This window comes from Kryptolebias marmoratus, linkage group LG1, assembly GCF_001649575.2.
Source record: "Kryptolebias marmoratus isolate JLee-2015 linkage group LG1, ASM164957v2, whole genome shotgun sequence".
Taxonomy (NCBI): domain Eukaryota; kingdom Metazoa; phylum Chordata; class Actinopteri; order Cyprinodontiformes; family Rivulidae; genus Kryptolebias; species Kryptolebias marmoratus.
In genome coordinates, this window is record NC_051430.1 from 28,998,319 (window position 1) to 29,021,505 (window position 23,187).

General features: G+C 39.8%; 1 protein-coding gene across 8 annotated transcripts in view; it reads right to left on the reverse strand.

The window, feature by feature from the left end:
• LOC108242791 (ral guanine nucleotide dissociation stimulator) overlaps positions 1 to 23,187 on the reverse strand; it is a 46,444-nt gene that overhangs the window by 11,950 nt on the left and 11,307 nt on the right. For 2 of the 8 annotated variants that reach the window (XM_017427856.3, XM_017427853.3), the window contains exon 1: positions 12,281 to 12,630. The exons of 5 other annotated variants lie outside the window; for them this stretch is intronic. In XM_017427856.3, the coding sequence (XP_017283345.1) occupies positions 12,281 to 12,469 (189 nt within the window). In that variant the 5' untranslated portion in view covers positions 12,470 to 12,630. Of the gene's footprint in view, positions 1 to 12,280; positions 12,631 to 18,329; positions 19,238 to 23,187 lie in introns of those variants that run through there. One more of the 8 variants, XM_017427857.3, reaches the window with a different exon arrangement.

A 23,187-nucleotide genomic window follows, 5' to 3' on the forward strand; every position in this document is an offset into this window, starting at 1 on the left:
GCTTTTCAACAACACATTGTTGTTTTTTTTTTACTTTCAGGAACAAAGCATCAAAGTCATGACAAAAACCTAACATCATCATACACGGATCCTCCGTCTTACATAACAGTAATTAATCACCATTTCACTACACTGACATCAGGTTCGTCTGCAAACTGCATTGGGCAACTCACCTTTATCACACGAGAATGGACTAAAAATAAACTGTAAAAGAGTAAAACTACTGAATAGATAAATTAAGTCAAACTGTAACTCAAAGCTGACTCTGTATTCATACAAATAAACAATGAGATACAAATTAAACCAACAAAAAGAGGCAAAAAAAGTTTCTGAAAATTCTTATAAGAACTGAAAGTAATTTATGACTCTCTTTCTAAACTTTAAGGTAGGTAGGTAGGTAGGTACATTTATTTATATAGCACTTTTCAGCACAAGGCGACTCAAAGTGCTTTAAACCAGTAAGCTGCAGAAAAATTGGTCCTTTTAAACAATATGTTGCATTTATGTTACTGAAATAAAGAATGCACAAAACATGCACATTAAAAAAAGTCATTTGTTTTATTTCACTTTAAAAAAGCAACATTTACAGTAATAATTTAAAGAGATGCTGAAAATAGTTATAGCTAAGAAGCTGCAGATAAGATTAAGTTAATACTGACCCTAAAGAAAAATAAAGACTGCAAAGATGAATACAATGAGAGAAAAGTTTGGTTTCTTCACCATAAAATCAGCAGTCATTTATCTTTTATATTTCCAAGATAAAAGTCCAAAATCAAAGTAAAACAATCAACTAAATATTGATAAGTTATTATTTTGAAGGACAAAAACAAAAAAAACGCTTCATACAACTCAACTACTTCCAAGCTCTAAATAACCCTTCTGTTTTCAGCTTACAGAGTAGCTGAGTGTGTATCCACTTCTGTAAAACAAACCGTCAAACGGACGCCGGGGCACGTATTCAGCCTCCCAGCAGTTCCAGCGTAGTGAATCAACGAGCGGCGGCCTCTGTGGAGGGACGGCATGAAGCGCGCAGCGCCTCGGCCATCCGTCACGGTCGCCCATCGAGTATCCGTGGAGCGTTAGTCATCGGCGCCCGTCCCTAAACCTCGGTGTGACTTTCAGCTTCACACGCCTGCTTTGTTCGGGATCCATTCAGCTACAGCTCAGCTCGTTTGGATGTGCCTTCTGTTACCGTGGAAACAAGCTCCAATTTGGCGAATCGAACGATACAGTAACTCCAAACGCTGCGAGCGCTTTTAAATAAAAGGCTCATGATCTTTCCAATTACACAGCACTAATTTTACAAGCACTTATGTTTATATTTGTGTTTTTTTTTATCTTAACTGAGAGGTGATGTTAGTTTACAGAAGTCGCTGAAAAGCAGGCGAAAGAACACGCACAGAGGCCAACAATGACCAGGACTCTCAGCCTGACAGATCCTCTTAGGCCTGACAGGAATAACTCTGCTCTCAGGTGGTCTCAAGGTAAACCACGGAGGTTACCTGCGAGCTGAGACGGAGCGCAGCAGCTTAGGAACAAGGTCCAACAGCTCAACAACTCGGTATTTAATTCATCAACAAGAAAGTCTGAAAATAAATGTTCAGCGACGAGCAGGACCGACTGGTTCTTTACGAAGCAAAGAAAATTCATCAAGGTTAATTGTTGAGAAGAGGTGATAAAAAAACAAATTGTTGCAAACCTTTTTATCAAATGCATGAGTGTGCAGCTCTGCAGCCAGTATTAGTTTTTACAGTTTTCCTGCAAGATGGTTTCTACAAATGGTACTAAAAGTTGCCGTTCCAAGGATATTTTGATGGAAATTTCTGTGCATTGCATGCATTATGTGAAGCTGTTTCTAGTTAAACACATTTTACTATATTTAGTTACAGAACAGGACTATTATAATGTTTAAGCAGTGTTTTATTCAGCAGAGCACCGTCCTTTTGGGAACAATCTTATCTTTTGTGTAAAAACTGCCCTAACTTTGCTGTTAGTTTACTTGTTTTCTGTGCAACCATATTAATATTTAACTAAGTACCTTTTTGTTTACGGTTATTTTTACTCCACGCTAAAGAATGAATGCAGTACCTTTTGTTCGCTTTGACGAGCATTAAGATGCTTTTTATTTACCAAGGTTATTAAGGTATGTGGACAAGTTTTAAAAATCAATAATCTATTGCTGTTTTTTTGTGATTTTGCACAGACAGGGACTGTTTCAGAGCAGATTGTTTATGCTTTTTAAGATCAGGAACCAGAAGACGAATAAAAAAAAAGGGTCAGAGTCTAAATCTTTTACCTTAAACTGACCGTGAGTCATTTTAATTTTCTGCATACACCTCAAATTATTTGAGACAATAAAGGGATTATTATAAAAAGATAGACATGACACTGAAAAGCAAAAAGAGGTCCAGTCCGGGCACTAAACTAACTAAAATGTGAAACGTCTCTCAGCCAAACAACATCCTGGTTAATGAGGTGCACAAAAACATGAGCAGTGTCAGCAGAGACCTTTACAGGGAGGTTGCATGTGACAGATAAATGGGCAGAGAGGAGACAAAGTGTTGTAAATCCTGTTTTGTTTAATGTCTGAGGCACAGCTGCAGCTGAAGGCCTTGACAGCAGGAGAGCTGCTTATCAGCCGAAGCGCAGAGGCTGAAAGCCCTGAAAAACGCTGCGACTCAAGGGCAGCGAGCCGCTCCACCCGGCTAATCAATTCCTGCAATAATGCTCCTATTCACGCCCGTTACCAGCAAGGACGGGTAACGTCACGATGAGCACAAACTCCACCTGCAACTTTAACCGGACGAGCGATCGATGCTTCAGGAGAACGGGGTCCTTTCAGAACAGCTCCCACAAGCGTAAACAATTAAAAACAGGACTCCAAATCTGCTCTGAAAAGAGACAAACGTTAACTAACGAGGACACTCATCTGACAAAATCAACAACTCTGCTGCTCTGTCTCAAATCTGAAAGATGCAACAAGCTGGTTTCCAGGAAAAAGGAACAGTTGTTATGAAATTCACTGGAAGAAAGACGAAAATCCTCTTTGGAATCTCCTAACTTCTTCCTCCTTTTATTTTTTTAAATTATTTGAATTGGTCTCACATTCCTTCAGCCTGACTCAGCGCTCGGTCAACCATCGTCACCATCCTGGTTGCAAACAGGAAGTGGCTTTAAAAACGGGCTAAACTTAGAAAAACCTCCAACAAAATCACCATCGGAGAAGATGAATACGCTTCTAAAAATGTGTTTCCCCTCGTTTTTATAGATATTAGCAAGTAAACACAACTTCAGTGAACCTCAGCTTTATTCTAAGGTGTCTTTATCTCTTTAACTGCAACCCTTAGGTAAACAAACAAACAAACAAACTAATAAATCACTTCTTAGCAGCTTGATCTCATTGATTTAGCTGTAAATAAAGAACATTAAAACAGAGCATTGTCTTTATTCCTGGTAAACCTTTTGTTGTTTGCCATAACAGATAGATCAGACTGAAAGTTTGTTTTTATATTTTGGCTACAATTCAGCAAAAACAGGCACAAATTTAGTCACTTTATCGCTTCATGTTGCAACTGAAAGTGGCAAAGTGTAAACTGATCAGGAAGTGTTCTTGTAGATAAAAACTTCCCAACCAGCACTGTTGCTACTAATTTAACTCTCAGGATTGTGATAAACGTGGTTCGTTTGGTTGTCTTGCGTTCGTTAAACGTTAAACTGAACACATTCATATAATATTACCAGGTCTTCTTATTTAATTGTCTGACCCTGAGGTGTTTGTGTGAGTTTCTGAATAAATGCAGGAAATGCCAAATCTTTGGTGCGGGGTTCACAGATATGTTTGGCATCCAGAGTCTGCTTCCTCCGCACTTGTTCCAACGTTTAGCAGATCTACGTTCACCTACACCATCCGGAGAGTGACTGACCACGAGCGGACGCGTGGGCTGCAGGAATGTGAGGCCGATCGCAGCGGCGGCAAAGACTGATGAGGTGCGAGGAAGGCTTTTTAACAACTCCTGAACAGATAGTAACAATATGAGCAAAACAGATCCAACGAGAAAGTACTAACAACTACTTTCTCCTTGGTACCATCTCTGAGTGATAATAAGAAATGTTATCATCATTTAATCAGTTAACTTTGCCTTTCTTGCTCCAGATTTACCACTTTACATGATCATTCATATCTTTTCCACATACAAACCCCTACTTGTAAAGTTTTATTTATGTTTTTGCTTGTAAAAACTAAATTTAAACTAACTAAAAAAGCATGGATGAGATATTGTAACTTAACATTACACTATCAGCTATCATCTAAATTAGATTTTGGCATTCTGTTTATAGCTTTCTTGAAAAAAATTAATTAATAGTGGGTAAAAGAAAGCTCTCTCCAATCTCAGGTGAATATCTGCAACTTGTTTTGTGGTCAATCCAAAACCTGAAGATAATTAAATCCTCATATTTGTGAAAAAAATCACTTTAAACAGGTTGAGTAATTTCTACAGCTTATTATAAGAAGTTTGATTTCCAGTTTATTACAACTTCTTTGTCTCTAAGGTAAACATTTGGATGAAATGTTGGCCACAAAATGTGTGATCAACAGAAATCAATCCATATGGAAACTAAACATGTTTGCCTGATCATTCGCTCCGAAACATCATCAAAGTTACCAAACACTCATCCTTATATCTGACAGTCTTTATAAACACAGCCACCAGGTTCAGACTAAAACAAACTCACAGGGAAAAAGGAAAATGCTTCAGCTCTGAGCAGCACTCAGAGAAGGAGCCTGCCAGAAAAACACACCTGCTTTGATCACTAGAAAGCCCCTCTGAGGGAAAGTCTATCTGTGGGGGAGCAGGGGAAACTCCCAGTGCAAAGAGAAAACCTGCCGTCCAAACAGTAAACAGCCAAACAAAGCCAACAATAGTGTGTGCCCATAACGAGGCCGTAGCACGAGCCAGCGATTTCCCCTCGCTAACAATGAGCGCTGAAAGCCACTGAGGTCATCTGGAAGAAGGACAACATTCAAAACCTCATCTGAGGTCTGAACGTCGAGGGAGGGTTTTTTCCTCTGCCACAGCTAAACCAAAACTGTCACTTTATGTTCCACAGGCGGGATAACTTTTTACAACAGATTAAAGATGATAAAGCTCATCAGCACAAATAAAACAACTGTTTACCAGTCTTAGCGTGTCAGCCCGCTACGTGTCAACCTTACGACCGTGTGTCACCCTCTGGTTCAACCACTGAAGTTTCACTTTGACGTGCAATCATCTGCAAGCAAAGATCACTGCGGAGGAAAGTTATTACCGTCTGCTACAACACAACAGTTAGATGAACGACAGCAGCCCACTTATTCTGTCAGCAATAACATATCAGTACTTCCACGGTGGTACAATCGGGGAAAACAAAAATTCAACATGAAATCGAAAGTCTGTCAGTATTTCTCTTCGAGCCGCACGGCATTCATTCTGAAACCTACCAAGCTGCAGCTGTGATGAGTGTTTTATTATTCTGCTTTAGGCAGTCATTATGTTTGAGCTGTACTTGTTCATTAATCATGCAGCTAAAGTCACATGATGTCAATTTGTCTTTCATTTATTTAAAATTTAATGGAAATCCGTCCAGCAGCCACCAAAACAAACAAGAAATGCAGATTTCTTCCCAATATAGTGGATTATTTATACATATACATGTATGGCAATATATTTGTTTAAAAAATAATAACATTCACCCTTAGATTTAACTGTTTCTTTATGTTAAAAAAAACCCCAAATTTTTAAAGTCTAAGCATGACCAAAGCAAGAATTTGGAAGCCTGTTCAGCTCTTTTTAGAGAAAGACTAAGACTGAAATTAATATTTAGATAGCTGCTAATATGTTTGTGTCAAAGTTGAAGATTTCTACCTGAGTTCAAAGGTCAACAGGAAACCGTTAAAGTAATAAAATACGATTCTTTTGTCATTTGTGCTGCAAAGTAACCATTTGGCTGCAAAAATCCAGATTAGCTCCTGCTCAACGAACCTTTTTTTAATCTTTAAAAACTAACTGAATCGTATTTTTTCAGAAATTACAGGAGCCATTTCTCCTCCAGCAAAGCTCTCTGCGGTGAAATAAAAATGACGGACCGGCTGCGAGAACCAGAGAACTCCTGATTAGATTTTAAAAAACTGACCTCCCTCTAAATTTCCTGTAATCATATTATTTTTTATTTAGCTGTAACGGCCCCATTTCCTTAAACTGCTAACATAAATTCACAGCGACAGGAAACACAGAATATGTTCCTTTTTTGTGCTCATGTTAGTTCTCCTTCTTCTTTATTTTATTAATTTCAGCCTTTACCTTTGTGTCGAGCTGCTCTAATGGGGTTTAGTAATACACCGAGCTGTTTTTATCAACCATTATTAATCACCAGTTTGGAGCTTAATCATAAAAAAACTAACCTCTCATCTTTTATTAGCGTGGTTTTGGACTGATGGAAATCAGAATTATTTTTATTTTTCACCTTCTCTTCTCTGAACATCTGCTTTTAAATAAGTTATTGCTCAATTCATCAACTGGCGACCTATTTTTGATTATTTATTTCACAGGTAAAACAGAGGAACTACTCATGTTTTGTTCAATGAATATCAAACAACAAATTCATTAGTTAATATGGAACTTTAAAGTATTTCTGCACAAAGGTTTGGAGTCACTAAAAGTCCGTCCAAGTCTGATAATAAGAGTTTGTTATGAAGGAAAAGTCAATTAGCAAATAATGAAACTGATTAAGTTGCTGTTCCAAGGTTAGAGATAAGACAAATTAAAAGGCGTAAACATGCCTTTTGAAGACATTTTAAAGCTAAACCATGAATTATTTATCATAGTAATGATAATAAAATAAATAAAAGGTATATATATGTAATACATAATATAATAAATCATTTGCATAACGTTTTCTCCAAACAGCTGAGCTGAATGTTTCCCATTTCCATCCTCTCAGAGCATCTAGTAGTATTTCTGTATCGTTTCAGTGTTTTTATTACAGTTCCTTCAGTACTCCAAAGTCTTCTGATACATCTGAGGTATCTAAAGTGGTCATGAGGTCGTCGGTTTGCCAGAAGAAGACGGAAAAATGACTCCAATCGGATCTACAGTGACAGTTACACGTTCACATCAGGGGAACGTCGGCACCAGAACAAAAGCAGAACTCCAGCAGAAGCTGAAATAAAGGCAGAGGAAAGACTTCAGAGTGAAACATAAAACCTTTCCAACCCCCCCCCGCCGCCTCGCGACGAGAGCGAGATAATCCTGCTGAATCAAATCAAATCCCTCCAGAACCTTCTTCTCTGTTCTGTCCCTCTTTACAGGAACTAATGCAATAAGTGAATTATAACTTTCCAGTCAGGGCTTTTTTTTTTTTATTTACTAAATATAAAAACAGGCTAAGCTCGCTCATATTCCTGTTATTCTTTGCAGGACAAAGCCGAACCCCGCACCGGGTAATCTTCAGCCCAATCCCATTTCATAGACCCGGATGAGACGAACCGGAAGGCGCCAGGGCAAAACTGGGATTCAGTCTTTGAAAACTAAAACTAAAGTTTTTAATCGAACCATTTCATCTGTCATACAAGATTTAGATTTAGAGGCTTCCAAATTCCTTCAAAAACACGACGTCATGTTCGGTACCATCATGAAGTCTGGTGTCTGGAAACCAGCGTGAGACGCTGCAGGACGGATTAACAACATGAGCAAACTGAAGAAACTGTTTAAGTCGACCCTAAAAGAAAACACAAAGATAAAAGTCAGCCCCTGCTGGCTCGATGCGGTTTTATTGAATTTCTCTCGTCTTCAAAGTAAAGAAAAATTATTTTAATGATCTTCATCGAGTCTGACAGACGTATCAGAATCTAATTTTGTCCAAGTTTTAATTGGACTCAGATGGGAATCATAAAAAAGGGAAACTGCTCGCAGTTTGCTGCTCTTCACTCTGATTGGAAACCATCAGAATCGTGTTTCACTGAGAGGGGAAAAAAAAACAACTTGAATTTCTCTATAAATACACCTCCGCTACCGTGTTTTTAAAATTTCCCTCATGGAAGGCCGGCTCAGATAATTAGAGTGCATCAGGCGGGCGGCGAGCGCAGCATCGGACAGTTTAAGGAAACTGGAAGAATTAAGTGGTTTTCCAGGCGTCGGGCCTTCGCATTCCTGGTTCTGTCCGTTTCTGCCGCTCGGATTCAGCTTCTTGACTCTCTTAAGAAAACGAGCCGCGGAAACAAAAGCTCCTCTGTGCCGAGTCAGACGGTTCTGCTCGCGTTCCTCTGCCAAACCGTTGCTTGTGTTTTAGTCATTAAGCATCATAAACAACCTCCCGTCGCCGAGGCCGTGTCAAACCTGATAATCCCCCTTTTTTTTTTGCTTTTCAGCAGCAGAAAACTACAGCTCACATGGGTGAAAATAGATGATGAGACATGCAGCGTAACCACAGGACATCAAGGCAGCTTTAATTCTGTACTGTGCTCTGTTCTGTTTTTGTAATGAGATATTGTGTTTTAGATTGTGTTTAGGGTGATTTCTTCCATCTGGGACAACTGGAGCCGTACCGTGTTATTAAGCTCATCTGGGAACTGCTCAGCTGAGTCACCGTTAGCACAGAGGACACGCAGATAAAGACAGGACGGTTTTTAGACACTGTAACATTAGCTCTCTGTCTCTGATTCCACCGTCACTTGCTTCTTAAAACCTGAACGCTTCTTCGACTGAATCAGACGCATAAGAAGGCAGTTTTTAACTGATCTTAAGCTACTGGAATCACTCTTTCTAACTGAATTCATTCACCATTCGAAGAACCTATTGTTTACGGTCTCTTCAGGCTCAATAAGGAGGAGCTAGTTCTCTTTTTTAAAAAGTTTTAATGCAAAGGTTTGGACTCTAATCCTCCGGTTTTGCAGCATAATTCAGAATTACGATCATTCTTATCTTGGATGTGTTTCAGTAAACTTCTCGACTCCAGTGAAATAAAATAAGATTATAGTGAGAATCTGAAGTTACATGAAAATCAAACACTGAGAGAAACCTAATCGTAAAACCCTCCCAGCCGCTGATGTAATGTAAACTTGGAGAACAGCACGTCGATGCAAAAAAAAATGGTCCAGTTTAATTAAACAAACACTGCAAATAACAGTTCACGGCAGTTTAAGGCACGTCTTTGAGCAAAACATGACATTTAAAAAAGGCGTCAAATTGGTCTGAAGAAAGAATTTAAAAGACCTTCAGAAACTCTGAAAAACTTCTGATTGAAACCACTTCAAGAACTTACAAGAAAACAAGAACATTTAAAGAAACGTTGGATGAATTATGGCGTCTCCATGGTTTATTTTCACATAAATAAAAATCTGTATTAACTGGGGTAACTGCACTGCTGTTCTATTACCCCCCCACCCCCACCCCCCAATGCTGAAGTAACTTTATCTTTTAACAAAACCTCTATTTCAAAGCTTTGTGATGTCAAAAAACACGGCCTGACGCCTGAAGGACAAACAAATGACTGAACCCAGGGGTCGGCACGCCATCAGCTCCTCATGCTGGAACAAGATCTCTGCATCAAATAACGGTGAGGAAAAGAAAGCCAGAGAATGTGGAGAAAACCCCTCGGCCGCTGCGGGATGGGGATTAACCGTTGGGTAATTGTGTTAGAGCAGAGGATTTAGATTAGAGCAGAAAGACGAAGCACAACAGGTTAGCTTCAAACGAAGACAAACAGGAGGGGGGTTAACGGGACATCAGCCCAGATCTGATTGATGAGAAACAAATCAGAATAAAAAAATAAAGATAATTAAATATCCAAGTGGACAGAAAGATGAACGTCTCCATGTGGTATCAGTTACAACGCACTGCATAAGATTAATAACGGTGACGACCTATCCTCCCTCTTTATCTGATCGGACGGAGAATGTTGGATGAAATCCATAAAAACAAAACTTTTTTTTAATGGAAAAAGTGAAACATCTTACAACGAGTCAAAGCCTGAAGAGGACCCAGATCCAGTTGGAAATGTTTCTCTTCCTTCTTTAGATATGTCTAAATGGCTGTTTTTAAACTTGTTGTAGGACAAGGACAGTAAACCTTTGGGACTTTTTTGAAAAACAAACTATGAGACAATCAAGAAGATACTCCACAGTTGATGACAAGCCTTAATGACATGTTTTATTATATGTCCCTGGCTTCAGTCGGACTCTGAAGATCCAACATCCACAGAGTTATTCTGAAACAGTAAAACGTGTACAACACATGCAGGAGAAGAGCAGAACTCCGGACACGAATCTTAACAAACGCCGTCGATTTTTGAAGAAGCTCCAGTCAGTCTTGGCCAATTGCAAAATCTGGGCTGCCTGCACGCCTTTCCAGTCAACCAAAGCCCACGCCGAACACGGCAGGCAGCTACATTTAGATCAAATAAACTCACGAAGCGCGATGAGCTTCGAGTGCAGTCAGAGAATGCTTTCTACTAGATGCTGCTGAGGTTTTTCAACAACTTCCACAAGCATTTTTAACCCAAACGCTCAAACAAGCGTTTAAATAAATGTTAAAACTTCACAGGCTGAAGCTCTATAAGCAATAAATCAGGAGGTGGGGTAAAAACCATCCATCCTAATCAACAGTGAAACTAATCATCACTTGTAGCTCTACCTTAAGCACCTTACTCCAGCTGGTCCCTGTAATTAATGCTGGGAATTTCCCAGACCAATTTATGCCTGCTGAAATTAATTTTCTCCTCTACAAAGCTAATAAACCACAATATGCAACCAAATCAGGACTGAAACAGATCAATTTATTAATCAGGTGATAAACATGTAATTTACGAACAAGTCATGAGGACAGTGTCGAATAAAAGCGAATCATTCAACTCATTTGTTTTGTTTTTTTTCCTGGTTTCAGCACAAAACAAAGTGAGCAATCTCGATAAATTAAGTTTATTTCTATCATTTTGTAAGTTAATAATGACTCACGTGTTTAATAAACACAGTTTTGACAAAACAGTTGGTCAAAATTGCCAGCAATGACTGCTGCCTGCCGAGAAACCTGAATTGATTGATTTACTGAGTAGTAGCCGTCCCCCCCCAGGACGGCTACAAGAAGCACCACTCAACACAAGACCAAGAAACGTGTGACCTACATAGCAACTCATTAGATAAAAACTACCTGTGTGTCGTGACATTTGGTGAGACTTGACATGTGGTTTAACCACAGGAGTAAAGCCCCTAAAACCAAGCCAACCCGTAAACGTAGGCTGGTGCTAGCACACGAGGCGCCTGTATCGTTATGGTCGCCAACCACATGCAGGTGATAATGTTTTTGCCTCCCTGTCCATTTGGGAAAAACCTAAAGAACCAGCGAGCAGTCTACAACTGATTATTTAGGAGTCAAGATGTCCGCCACAGCTAAGCAACCTGAGCAAACACAACAACACTTGGTGTGGTAGCAGAGAGTCATCCCCATCACATCCTCAAAGAAATCACACAAGATCTATTTTTATAACTTTACCATTAAAGCTGTCAAAATACACAACTTTCTAATGTTTTTGATTTAAATATTTTGTATATCATCTATTATAAAACAACTACTAAATACACATCATCAATTATCAAAGGTTCACTCCAAAATTTGAAATAAATGAGTGAAATAAGCAGAGTCGTGCTTTGTTGCCAACAATTGCAAGTCGTAAACAAAAGGTGAGGAATCTTTGCTGTTTCCTAAAGATAATTTTTACCAAAAACCCCAATGAGTTTGAGTCACATTAACCCTCAAACAATCATCTAATGATGCAGACACTGTAAACATAAAAACTCCAATCAAAACTGCTGGTCGGTTAGCAAAAAATCTTGATTTTAATGAATCATTGGCTGTACAGCTGATTTACCACAGCTAAGCAACCTTATCCAACACAAAAATGACTATAACTCGGCTGATAGGAGATATTGAGCTGCTTTTGTGTGTGGTGGTAGCTGAGAGTCGTCCTCAACAAACACTACCTGCTGGAAAACATCACGTGCAAGACTTCACCATGACTCCATCTTTTTGCATCAAAGTTATATAGTTTAAAACATGTGATAAGACAATAAAAAGCTAATTAAATGGAATCCAAAATGGCTACAAGAAAGATCCAAACTGATAAAATATTGGATCAGAGTAGCGGTCCTGTTATATTACATCACCTGAGGTAAAGCAGGACTAAATCACAACAAACCGCATCAGCTAACGGGCCTCCTCCTCCTCCGCCTCCTCCACCTCCTCCTCCTCACCTCGACCAGAGGCAGGTCCGGGTCCAGGTGTGTGAAGCTGTGCAGGACCACCGGGCTGGGGTCGTCCACCACCTCCAGTTTCACCCCGTCCCAAATGTTCCGCACCTTCCACGACGAGTCGAACATTTCGAGCAGCTGCCCCGGTCTGACGCTGCGCGCCTCGGTTTCAGTCCCCGGGAGATAGACCATGGATGCCAAGCGGTCAGTCACAGCGGCTCCACCGGCATTATTTAGACGTTTTATCGATGTTTTTTCTCCTTCTTAAAGCCCAAAACGTCCCGCTGCTGCCGCTTCTGCTCCTGTGTGAGGTTAAATCAGCTCTGTTGGATCATCGCTGCGGTGTGAGGCGTTCAGGATCATCATGACTCACAACCTAGGAGCTTCTAAACCCCGCCCACTTTGCGGTGCCTTCATTACTATCGGATATATCATGACTGCACTCAAAGCGAGTCATTTTCATTCCGTTATATCTTTTATAGGCAAGTCATTTTATTTATTGCTGTTATTTTATCAGTTTCGTTAGTTATTAGGTAACTTATTGAATTATTTATAAAGTAAAATGTTTAACTTATTTTACACACTCTTCAAAACAGAGTATGTCTTTAATAAAACCATTAAAAGCTACATGAGAAAGGAATATCATATGATATAATACACTGACGATCAACGAAGAAATTATTTTCAGAAAAAAAGGCTGATTTTACAAAATATGACAGCTGGTATTCTGCGAAGGCGAGGTCTCCGAGGTGTCCCTGAAGGCAGCGCCAATTCTGACGTCATGCCTTCGGGAAACGATGGTCTTGTGTTGTTTCTGCTCTCACTATGGCAGCAGGACAGTATGGGAAAAGAAAACACTGAAGTACAGTCCAGGGGCTCTGCTCTCAGCTGAAAGCACATATTTACACAGAAACGACAGCAGCTCGACTGTCTGCAAACATTAGAAAGTCACTCCGCACCTTTTCAGTCAAGTAAAACACTCAGTTCAGGTCTTTTTTTCAGTGTTTCCATTTTATGCCATCTTATTTATTACTGATCTGCAAAGTTTAAGAGGGATATAATGCAGTTTTACTTCATTTCCCACATTTTTTCTTTACAAATAAACCCATGCTAACAATAAAAAACAATAAAACAATTCAAATTTGGCCAACAAACAACTTTATTGTTCGTCTCACTTCCTAAATGCATCAATAATAACCTAATCCAGCAATCTTCTAGTTGCATTTAAAGGTCTGATTACTTCTTTTACAGTGGCTGTAAAACAAGTCCAAATGCATCACAAAGCAATCACAATTACAGCAACTTTACATACTGTACTGTATTTTTACTGGCATAAATTACCACACAAAAGTCTTGAACCAATATTCATTTTTTTCTTATTTTGCCACAGAGAAAGCCAGACCTTTTGGAGTCTTTCTAAAAGGTCTGTAGCAGACAGAGAGATAACCCCTTTTTCGACAGAAAGAAAATCAAATTTCAGCACCAACAAAGTGATTCCTGAAAACTCGGCGCAAAATTGAACAATTCAAAATGTCCAAATTAGGTGGCTTAATGAATATCATTCATCTGAAAATGATCAGGTGTGGACAGAGTTACAGTAAAAAAAGACAAACTTACAGGAAAGTCTGGCAGCTTAGAAGCAAAATATAAATCCCTAAAGTCTACATCAGGACCTTTATATGCCCACGTTTGCACGCTGTGGCTTTTTAATACTATAAACCTGCACTTTCTGTGCAAAATGTTGCTTTATTAGTACTTCTGGTTAGATCTCAGCTGCTTGTCATCGGGTCTGTATTTGCCCTCTGCACGATACCAAAAAGAGACTAAACCAAAAACCAAACCTAAACATTTCGGTTTTTGCCGGTCGTCACAAACAGCTCACATTAAGGTTATCTATGGGATCCATGATTTTATTCCGAAAACACCCATCATCCTGTCCCTGTTCTGTGTTTTTATCTGAGCCTCTGAGATGTGACTCAGCAGATGCACTAAGAAACTCAGCCGAAGACAACAGGAGAGGATTTTAGAGGATTTAGAGTTCAACACTGCTCCCTGCTGGCCGATCTGAGTTTCACAGCTCTTAATATCGCACTAATAAGATCTCTTTTAATTGAACAGAACTGCTGCTAAGCTTTTTAAATGATTACCAAATCACTTGAGCCTGTTTTAATCAACAGCACTTAACAAATGGACACAATAAATCACTGGCGATTAACAGGGAGCTCTCATTTATGATATTTAATTACAAAAAAAATAAACATACAGCCTGCTTTAGGATGATAACGTCATAATCCTAACTGATATTTTCTGCTGTCAGCGAGAGCTGGAACGAAAAGGGTTCAGCAAACTTCAGAGAAAACATCTGCTTACACCAGATGAGCCGAACCCAACCACAAACACGTCTGACCTCTCGGACCTTTCTCATCAAAGAGCTGCTGCGCTTCATAACTCGCAGAATCTGCAGCTGCTCGAAGGGGAAAACAACACAAAAGGAGAGGAAGAGGAAGGCGATAAACTCCCCAAAAACCACGAGCAGAAGTATTAGTTTAAAAATGCTAATATTGGTTGTGGATCTCCGAGAGCCAGGAGGTCCGGCCAAGTTACAGTCTGCTGTGATTTAAGAGAAGCTCTTCTTCCATCTGCTGGAAATCAACCCCAGAGCGTGTTGTTGTTCTGCTGCCGAGGCTCGGGCTTGTTTTACTGTTCCCCCGAGGAGGGCGACGCTAACAGCCCGCGTTACTCTCCTATTCTTCCCACACATCCACGCAGAAACACTCCTGCTTTAACTCTTCAAAAGAAGAACAAAGGAAAAAAAGTCCCAAAAACAGAGGAAGACTAATTCAAAATTAGCAACCTCAGCTGGTAAAAGACTTTCATCACGGCAAGGTTGGAGTGGAAATCAGGGCAGTGACATCAGAAAGTTATTCTCATCTCGGTGACACGGAACAACTTCTTATTTTTACTTTTCTTGTCTGGGTGACATTTTAGCAAGGCGCTCTGTACCTCCGGTGAACTGGACAGCTCGGAGGGCCTGGAGCTAAACTGAGCTGCTGCCAATCTTACAACGTCCTTCAGAGTTTAAAAAAAATATACAATTTAAAGCAAATAAACGGCCCATAAGACTCCCAGATATACGCAGAAAGGGTGGAGCTATACGACATAAAGACACACGAGATAAAACCGTAAGAAATACATAAATCTACAAGGCTTATGGTTGTTTAAAGCAAGTTTAAAGCTCTGCAGTTCATTTTAGCTTTGAAATTAAAGCCAACAGTTGGGTTTTAGTACTTCAGAGTTGAGCTCAATAATCTTTGTATGAATAATAAACAAAGAGGAGTGTAATGATATAGAAAGTGGGCTCGAAAAAAACAGCAACCTGAGGGGATACATGCAGCTTTGAGGAGCTAAAAAGTCAAAAATGCTCGTCAGAAATTTATGGAGTGAAGTCCAAAACACATCTGAAGATAAAATGATTTGATTTGTTGCCAACAAGTTATTCATTTATAGCTGATAAGGTCTAAAACAAACAAGTGTCCACGTGAAACACACGTTTTGGTCATTTATCCTGTAGAAATACAAGCTTTTAGTCTCATCTATTTGTGCTCTTTGGAAAGGTTTTAACTTTTAGGTTTGTTTAGAGCTTAAAGAAATCCAAGAAGTCCAATTAACTAAAACGAAGCAGCTCATGGTCAGTAAGAACAACATTAGACAAAAATACCCCACAGGAAATTAAGTTTGTGATAAAATTATTATTATTACTTCTGAACGCTGCTATTTGAATTAAAACCTTTAATACTAATTTACAAACAATTCAAATATGTGAACATACAAGAAACAATTTCTGTTTTCACCTAAAATTAAAAATATACTGAACCTCTTTACATATATCTGGTATGAAGGGAGAGACTTTCCTCTCACACAAAATATGTTTATTTTTTTCTCTTCTTTGTTGAAAGTCATTTAAAACATTAATGAAATGTTTCATGAAGACTTTATTTTAGCCAGAAGACCGACGAAAGTTTATAAAAAAGACAAAGAAGTGTCGGGTTAAAGCACCTGAGTGCTGGGAAATGGACTGAAACTACAGCAGAGGTCTAAAACAAGCTTTACTGTGGATACACATCTGTACTGTTGCTCAAACTATTTATTAAAACTAAACTCCTTTAGATAAACATGTCCTAATGTTCAGAGTCTGAGGGGAAAACTAAAAAATTCATGAGAAATAAATATTTTCGCCTGTTGCATCACCTATAGTTCAACTCTGCAGATGTTATTTTAAAAACAAAATGTAAGAAAATGTGTTTGTGTTTTTCCACCAGAAGCTTCCAAATAAGAAGAAAATCCTCAGGCAGAAAACGGGAGCAGAAATCAGAAATCAAAATGTTTTATCCATCGTTTACCATTTGTCTAAAAATGACAGCAGAACCAGTTTAAACGTTTAATAAAAAACAAAAGGGCTGAAATTTACCCAGAAAGTACAGACAGTTGTGGGAGGAGAGATGGACAAACCGGACATTTCGGCTGAGTTTAAAAAAAAGAAGTGGTATTTTTTGTTTTGTCTTACTTTCTTTGTCTCTTAGAATTGGGAGCTATGGTGTGTAAATGCTGTTTATGAAAAAAATAGGCAAAGTAAAACAACTTGTAAAGGGTTTTACAGGGCAGCTAACTGTTCGGAATAACAAATATTAATGAATATGATCGAGGCAGAAAACGTTGGCCCGCTGCCCGTCGTGCTGTTAACAGAAGCAGACAGCTAAAGTCAGGCGTCTGCGCGGCTTCGTGTCGCTCTGATGCGAAGCCAGGAAACTGTGATGTCGGTAAATGGGGTCAGATTCGAGCCGGGAAGACGTCTCGTCCTTCAATTCTGACGCGGTGGCGATCAATCTGAGCTGCGGGCGGGCCGCACAGTGATGCAAGAGCTTTTACACTAATCATCAAGTCTTTGAAGAGCCAAAAGAAATACATAAATCTAAAAACCAAGCTGCTTTTTAGGCACACAGAGCAGCTATTAAACAAATCTGTATGCAAGTATTGTACATCGTTAAAGGCTGATTTTCACACAAATGACGAAAACACAATAAAAGCTGTAAGATCAGTCAGAACGCTGAGTCAGCATTCACACAAATGCTTTCCTGTTTTCTATTTTCCATGTTTTTTTACAATCTGACTTCTTTCTGCTCTTTTATCTAAGAATTCTGCTTGTTCTAAAGATGGGTGCTGGGACTTTGTTTCATAACTAAAGATTTAACTAGCCTTTGATACTTTTAGCTTTTTGCCATTTTTAACTTCTAGTTAACTTCCCAATACTTTCCGGTAGTCTTTAACTAGCCTTTTGCTACTTTTGGCTAACACTCAGCATTTAGCTTCTTTTAGCTTTTAGCTGGTGTTCTGCTTCTTATAGCTTTAGCAACTCAGTTTCAGCCTCTGCCACACATTTCAGTGTATATTCAGCGCTCAGCGTTCACCGCGTTCTCACAGAAAACTGAATTTCTCCAGCTGGAGGTTTGTTGTCCTTCAGCTGTGAGGCACCCGACGCAGCTGGAAAAATGTCCTCTTTTCTCTAAATTTAAATAGGTTCGAGAATGATGGACTTGCTTTTGATTGCGTTGAGACACTGGTGAAAACAGTGATGAAATGTTCAGACTGATATCGGATCAAATCAGCGTAGATCTCTTACGTAAGACATGTTACAACTCTGCTTTCATCTGGCAAGAATGTGAGCGCAAATTTCTTAAATTGTGTCGTGACTATAATAGTAAATGAAACGCAGTGCTCTTGAATTTATTTATGTTGTGTCAGAGCCTTGATCTGAACTACATGTGCAGAAAACTACATCAAAGAGAGAAAAAAGCTGAAGAAAACTGACCAAAATCTGTCACTTATTTCTCATTCTGAGGCTAAAAAACAGCTCGTGGTTATCTTTTCTTTGGGTTCAGTCTTTATCAAAACGTCCTCAGACAGACAAACATTGGACATGTTTACAGCTGATCTAAGTAGGTGAAAGATTTAGCTGTTTTGTCTGAAAAAGCCTAAAGGTAAACGAGCATCAAACCTGCGTGTCTCTTCTCTTGACCGGCCGATAATAATCCTCTCCGTCCGGGCAGACACCTGCCCTGGCCAGCAGCCCACAGGTCCGCCGGGCCCAGCACCACATAACGACTCTGCTCGGTCCGAACCAGATCCAGGAGCCCTCGGTTCCAGACGATCCCGAAGCAAAACCCCATCTGCGGGCCTCCGGGGATCCCACTCCCCTTTGTCACAGATAGTCCGAACACCCCGCTGAAACTCGCATGTTTACTTTACCAGCTGTGTCAACAACACAAAGAACAACACTGGGTAAAAATTAACTTATTCCGAGAAGACAGAGTTTGGTTTGCAAGAAGCTTGGTCCATTTCTTCCAAAGGTGAAGTGAAACCCCCTGGAATCACAACAACAGAAACCCCAGCAGAACCGCGGCGGGAGGACACTGTAGTAACCTGGAGAAAATGAAAGCTGCACATGAGGCAAAGCGACGCAGGGGACTTCCTTATTGCACGGTCGGGGAAAATACCACAGAAATACCTCCAGTTGCTGGTCCAGTTTACCGGCGCTGAATTATCTGAAGTGTGAAATAAACCTCGTCACACTAATGGCACTGGCATGAGAGGAATGAACGAGTCGCGTTCTTGAGAAGTTTGGAAAAAAATAACAGCAACAAAACAAATGGCTTCTCAGTAATGAAGCTGGTTGTAGATGTCATAATCTGCTGCAGATCTGTAGCCGTTTGAGACCGTGACGCAAACAGCAAATCTAAATAATTAATACCAACATAAAGCAAAGGCCTGGCACTCACCGAAGGAATGCATATTGCCCGCCGCCTTCCACGCCAGAAATGGAGTTACGTCAGCTGATAATAATAACGACATTACTAATGGGGATGACTCTCAGCTACTACCACGTCAAATTTGAGCTCAATGTCTGTCAGACTGACAGAGTTATAGCCATGTCCGAGTTAGCCGTGGAGGCCATCTTAAACTGGCGTGACTCCAAGAGATAAACAACTGTATATGTACATCCAATCATTGCTTTCTCTGAAATTTGTTTTGTGGCTTTTGAGATATTTTGCTAACAGTGCTCATAGTCAGTTTTGGGGATAACTCATCTACTACCACACCAAAGTTCAACTCAGTATCTGTAAAAATGGCTCCATTCTAGTTAATCCTGCATTTACAAAGGTTGAATTGTGTTGACTCTAAAAGTTAATGAGTTGTAGATGTACATCCAATAATTCCTTTCTGGGATTTTCATTAAAAGATGAGATATTTTGGCAACAAACAAACACAGATATTGAGAAAATCTTTATCCCCCATCTTCTGCTTTCTGCGGCGCTCAATATTATGAAGCAGATCCATAAAGGGACAGAATGACCTGAGCGTTAGCGAGTAATGGGATTTAGTTCGGTTGTTTCCTTCACAGATTTACCGACGCCGTTGTTTAAATTTAAAAAAAGAGTTTCCCAGTAACAGACAGACACAAGACGAAGCTTCTCACAGACGCAGAGCGAAGCAGAGAGCGAAGCAGAGAGCTGCCACTCCGAGCGCTCCCTGGATTTATTCCCAACTATTATTTCAGCCAGCGGAGCCATTCAGGTTGTACTCGGAGGTCCTGGCATTTAAAATGGCTCCTTCATGCCAACCGAGTGAGGAACGCCGCTCTGTTCCGAGGCAGCATGACAACCGTCGCCAAGGCGGGGGAAACACAAACCCGCCGGCGCACGGTTAGAAAAAAATGATTGTGTGAACAGAGGTTTGCCTTTTACTTCAATTACCTCAACTTTTAGAGACGTTTGTCATTTTCTTTGTTTATGCGTCTTTAAGAATAAATGTTACCAAAAAAAACAAACAAAACAACGGCCTCACGGCTAAAGTTTACATTCTAAAGTTATTAAAGTGAAATAATCAATAGTAAAGACACGAAACGCAGCTTCTTTTAGGTAAACGTTAAACTTGTTTGTGTAGAACTGCAGACAAACAAACTCAAAGCCCTAACAGTCCTTAAAGGAATGCATATCACCCGCCGCCTTTCATGACGGCATTTTAAACGAAGATCATCTTGTGTTCAGAAATGACGCCGTTGTAGCCATTTTGGTCAAACCTTAAAAATAACAAATCACTCTGAGCTACTACCACATCAAACCTTAGCTCGATATCTGTAAAACTGACTGAGTTACAGCCATGTCGGTGTAGCTAATGCCAATTAGCTGTGGTGGCCATCTTGAATTGGGTCGACTGTAGAAGTTAATCAGTCGTGATTGATTTTTGAGTTTCATTAAAATACATTCAGGGCTTCATGAGATATTTTGCCTTTTGGCAGTTTCATAATTCTGATGTCACCAATCTGTGGTCTTTATCAGCGTTTCTTCTAAACAACACTTTTTTTGTTTTGTTTTATTTATTTTTTTAATATTTGCAACGCTTCTTTTTGAACCGTTTCGGCATATAACGCAGCCGAATATTAAAAGAACCAACAAGAGTTGGAAGCTAAATAAAATCCACACTTTTGGTACTGTGGCACGTCTGCTGCTTGCTGTTATTTTCCCCGTCCAGACATGGTCTCCAGAGTGTTTACGCCTCTCTACATCACCTCCACATCCACCTGCACAGCTGCGACCAACTCCCTCTGTATATAAACCCACCCTGAAGCTGTTGTTTGATGCTGAAGTCAATACTGAGATATTACTGTTTTGTTTTCAAGGCTTTCCTCTGCAGCTAACCTTTGTTCCTGAACCCGACGATCTGTGACGTCTTGAAGTGGGAGCTAAATTAACAGACATGCGTTTACTTCCTGCATATCGTTTTCCTGGCGTTGGAAGACTAAACCGTCTTAAAAGAAGCACTCGACATTCTGATTATTTTGTTGATTCGGACACTACCGAGCGAACTTTATCAACCCGTCTGCAGACATCCGCTCACTTCCTTCGCAGCCAACTGACAGTCTGACAGCTCGATCTCCTGGTAGCAGAAAACATCTTACTGTTTGACTTCTTATCACCACTACATGTCAGCAACCAGTCAGCTCGGCGCACACTCTTGTTTCCAGACAGGCTCGAGGAACACGATCGGCTTGGTGAAAGTTAGCTGGAGCCACTCAAAGTGTGCAGTTTTTTAATAAAAGATGAATTATTAGATTTTAGTTGTGCTCTCGGAGCAGCCCTGTAGGTTGCTAATGAACTCAGAGACATGTATTTTAAATCTTTGATTAATCCAACTTCAATTATTGAAGCTTTTCGTTTCTTTGCAGGCCAACCTGCAGGTTTTTCAGCCGCTGGTCACAGTTAAAACTCCTCCTGGCTTCAGATGGACCCTCAGAAGGAGTTTTCTTTAAAAATAATTTGTCATAATGCAGTCATTTGCCAAGTAAAATATGCAGCTGTCTTTTCTGCACGTCGGAATACGCTTCATACAAATATACAGCATCTATACAGGTTTTTTTTAAGGCAAATATGATATTCTTGCAGAAGGTTACCCTGAGGTGAACCGAAAGGGGGTTCAGACAGCTGCTGCTAATGCTATCAGAGCTCATAAATCATGACAGAGTCTAATATAAACAACCTGATGATGTGAAACTGACAGCTTTTGAGACTGGACCAACATGGACTGGTCCTGGCTCCAATCAGACTAAACTGAGCTCGTTCAAAAAGCAGGTAAGACGCTATTTGTTCGTAACCTTTCTATAGAACCTTACTTCAAAAGACATGAACTGTCCTTTAAAGGAGAGACAGCGCTCTTTATTCCAGGAAGTTGACCTCAGGACATAATTTTGGCTAATAACTCAACCGGTTACTTTCCTCTGGGAAGCATTTTATTCAAATAAAATCCACAACTGCTTCGAATCTGCTTCAGAGAACTGTCTAAAAGAAGCTTAAAACTAAATCTTTGGAGTTGAACACCTTCATCAAACAGTTAAATTGCCATTTAGCCCTTAGATTTATCCAAACTACCGAGTTTTTCCCTTTGAAGTGAGGAGAGATGTTTCTCTAAAACATCATGTCGTGAAACTGATCGTCATCTTTATGAGTTCAGTTTGAGTAAACAGAATAAAACGAACTGAAATGTCCTTAAATCAGACGTTGTGGTCTTTCCCCAACAAGCAAAAAAGGCCTTCAGTAAACATATTACTCAGAGGATTACATCACTTTTATGTTTTTAAGGGCAACAGGATGAAGGTTTTTTTATGATGCGGTGAGAAAGCGTGCTATTAAACCGCCTCCGTCAGCGTTCGACTGTCAGCACGTCAGAAACTTCATCTGCTTCTGATGCTTTTAACAGCAAAGGGTTCAGCAACAGGCCGGCAGCCAAAAAGCCAAAATAAAATGACTGGCAAAGGTGCAAAAAGGGAGAAAATGGAGCCGACAGAAGGCTGCAGGTTTTCAAATCTCATCCGTTCCAGAACATAATGTTGAAAATGAGTTTTACATCTTTTAAATTAAATAAATGTGTTGTTTTTTTCTTTAATTTTGTTATTTTATTTACAAATATTTTCCCCATAAAAATACATTAAGATCAAGTAATTAAAAAAAAAAACTCTTTGATATCTGCTTCAGCAAACTGGCTGTTTTTATCTTTTTATCTACTTTCAGCTTCTCGCTAGCCTTTTGTTACTTTCAGCTTCAAGCTAGTTGTTTGCTACTTTCAGTTTCTAGCTAGCCTTTTGTTACTTTCAGCTTCTAGCTAGCCTTTTGCTACTTTCAGCTTCATTTTAGTTGTTTGCTACTTGTAGCTTTTAGCTTGTGTTTTGCTCCTTTTGGCAGAACAACTCAGTTTCGGCTCGTTCGGCAGCTGTTAAATTGAGGAGGTGAAGATGAAATTAAGCTAAACTTTGTTTTCTGAACGAGCTGAACTGAAGCCTCCACTCTGAGCTCTGAACACTC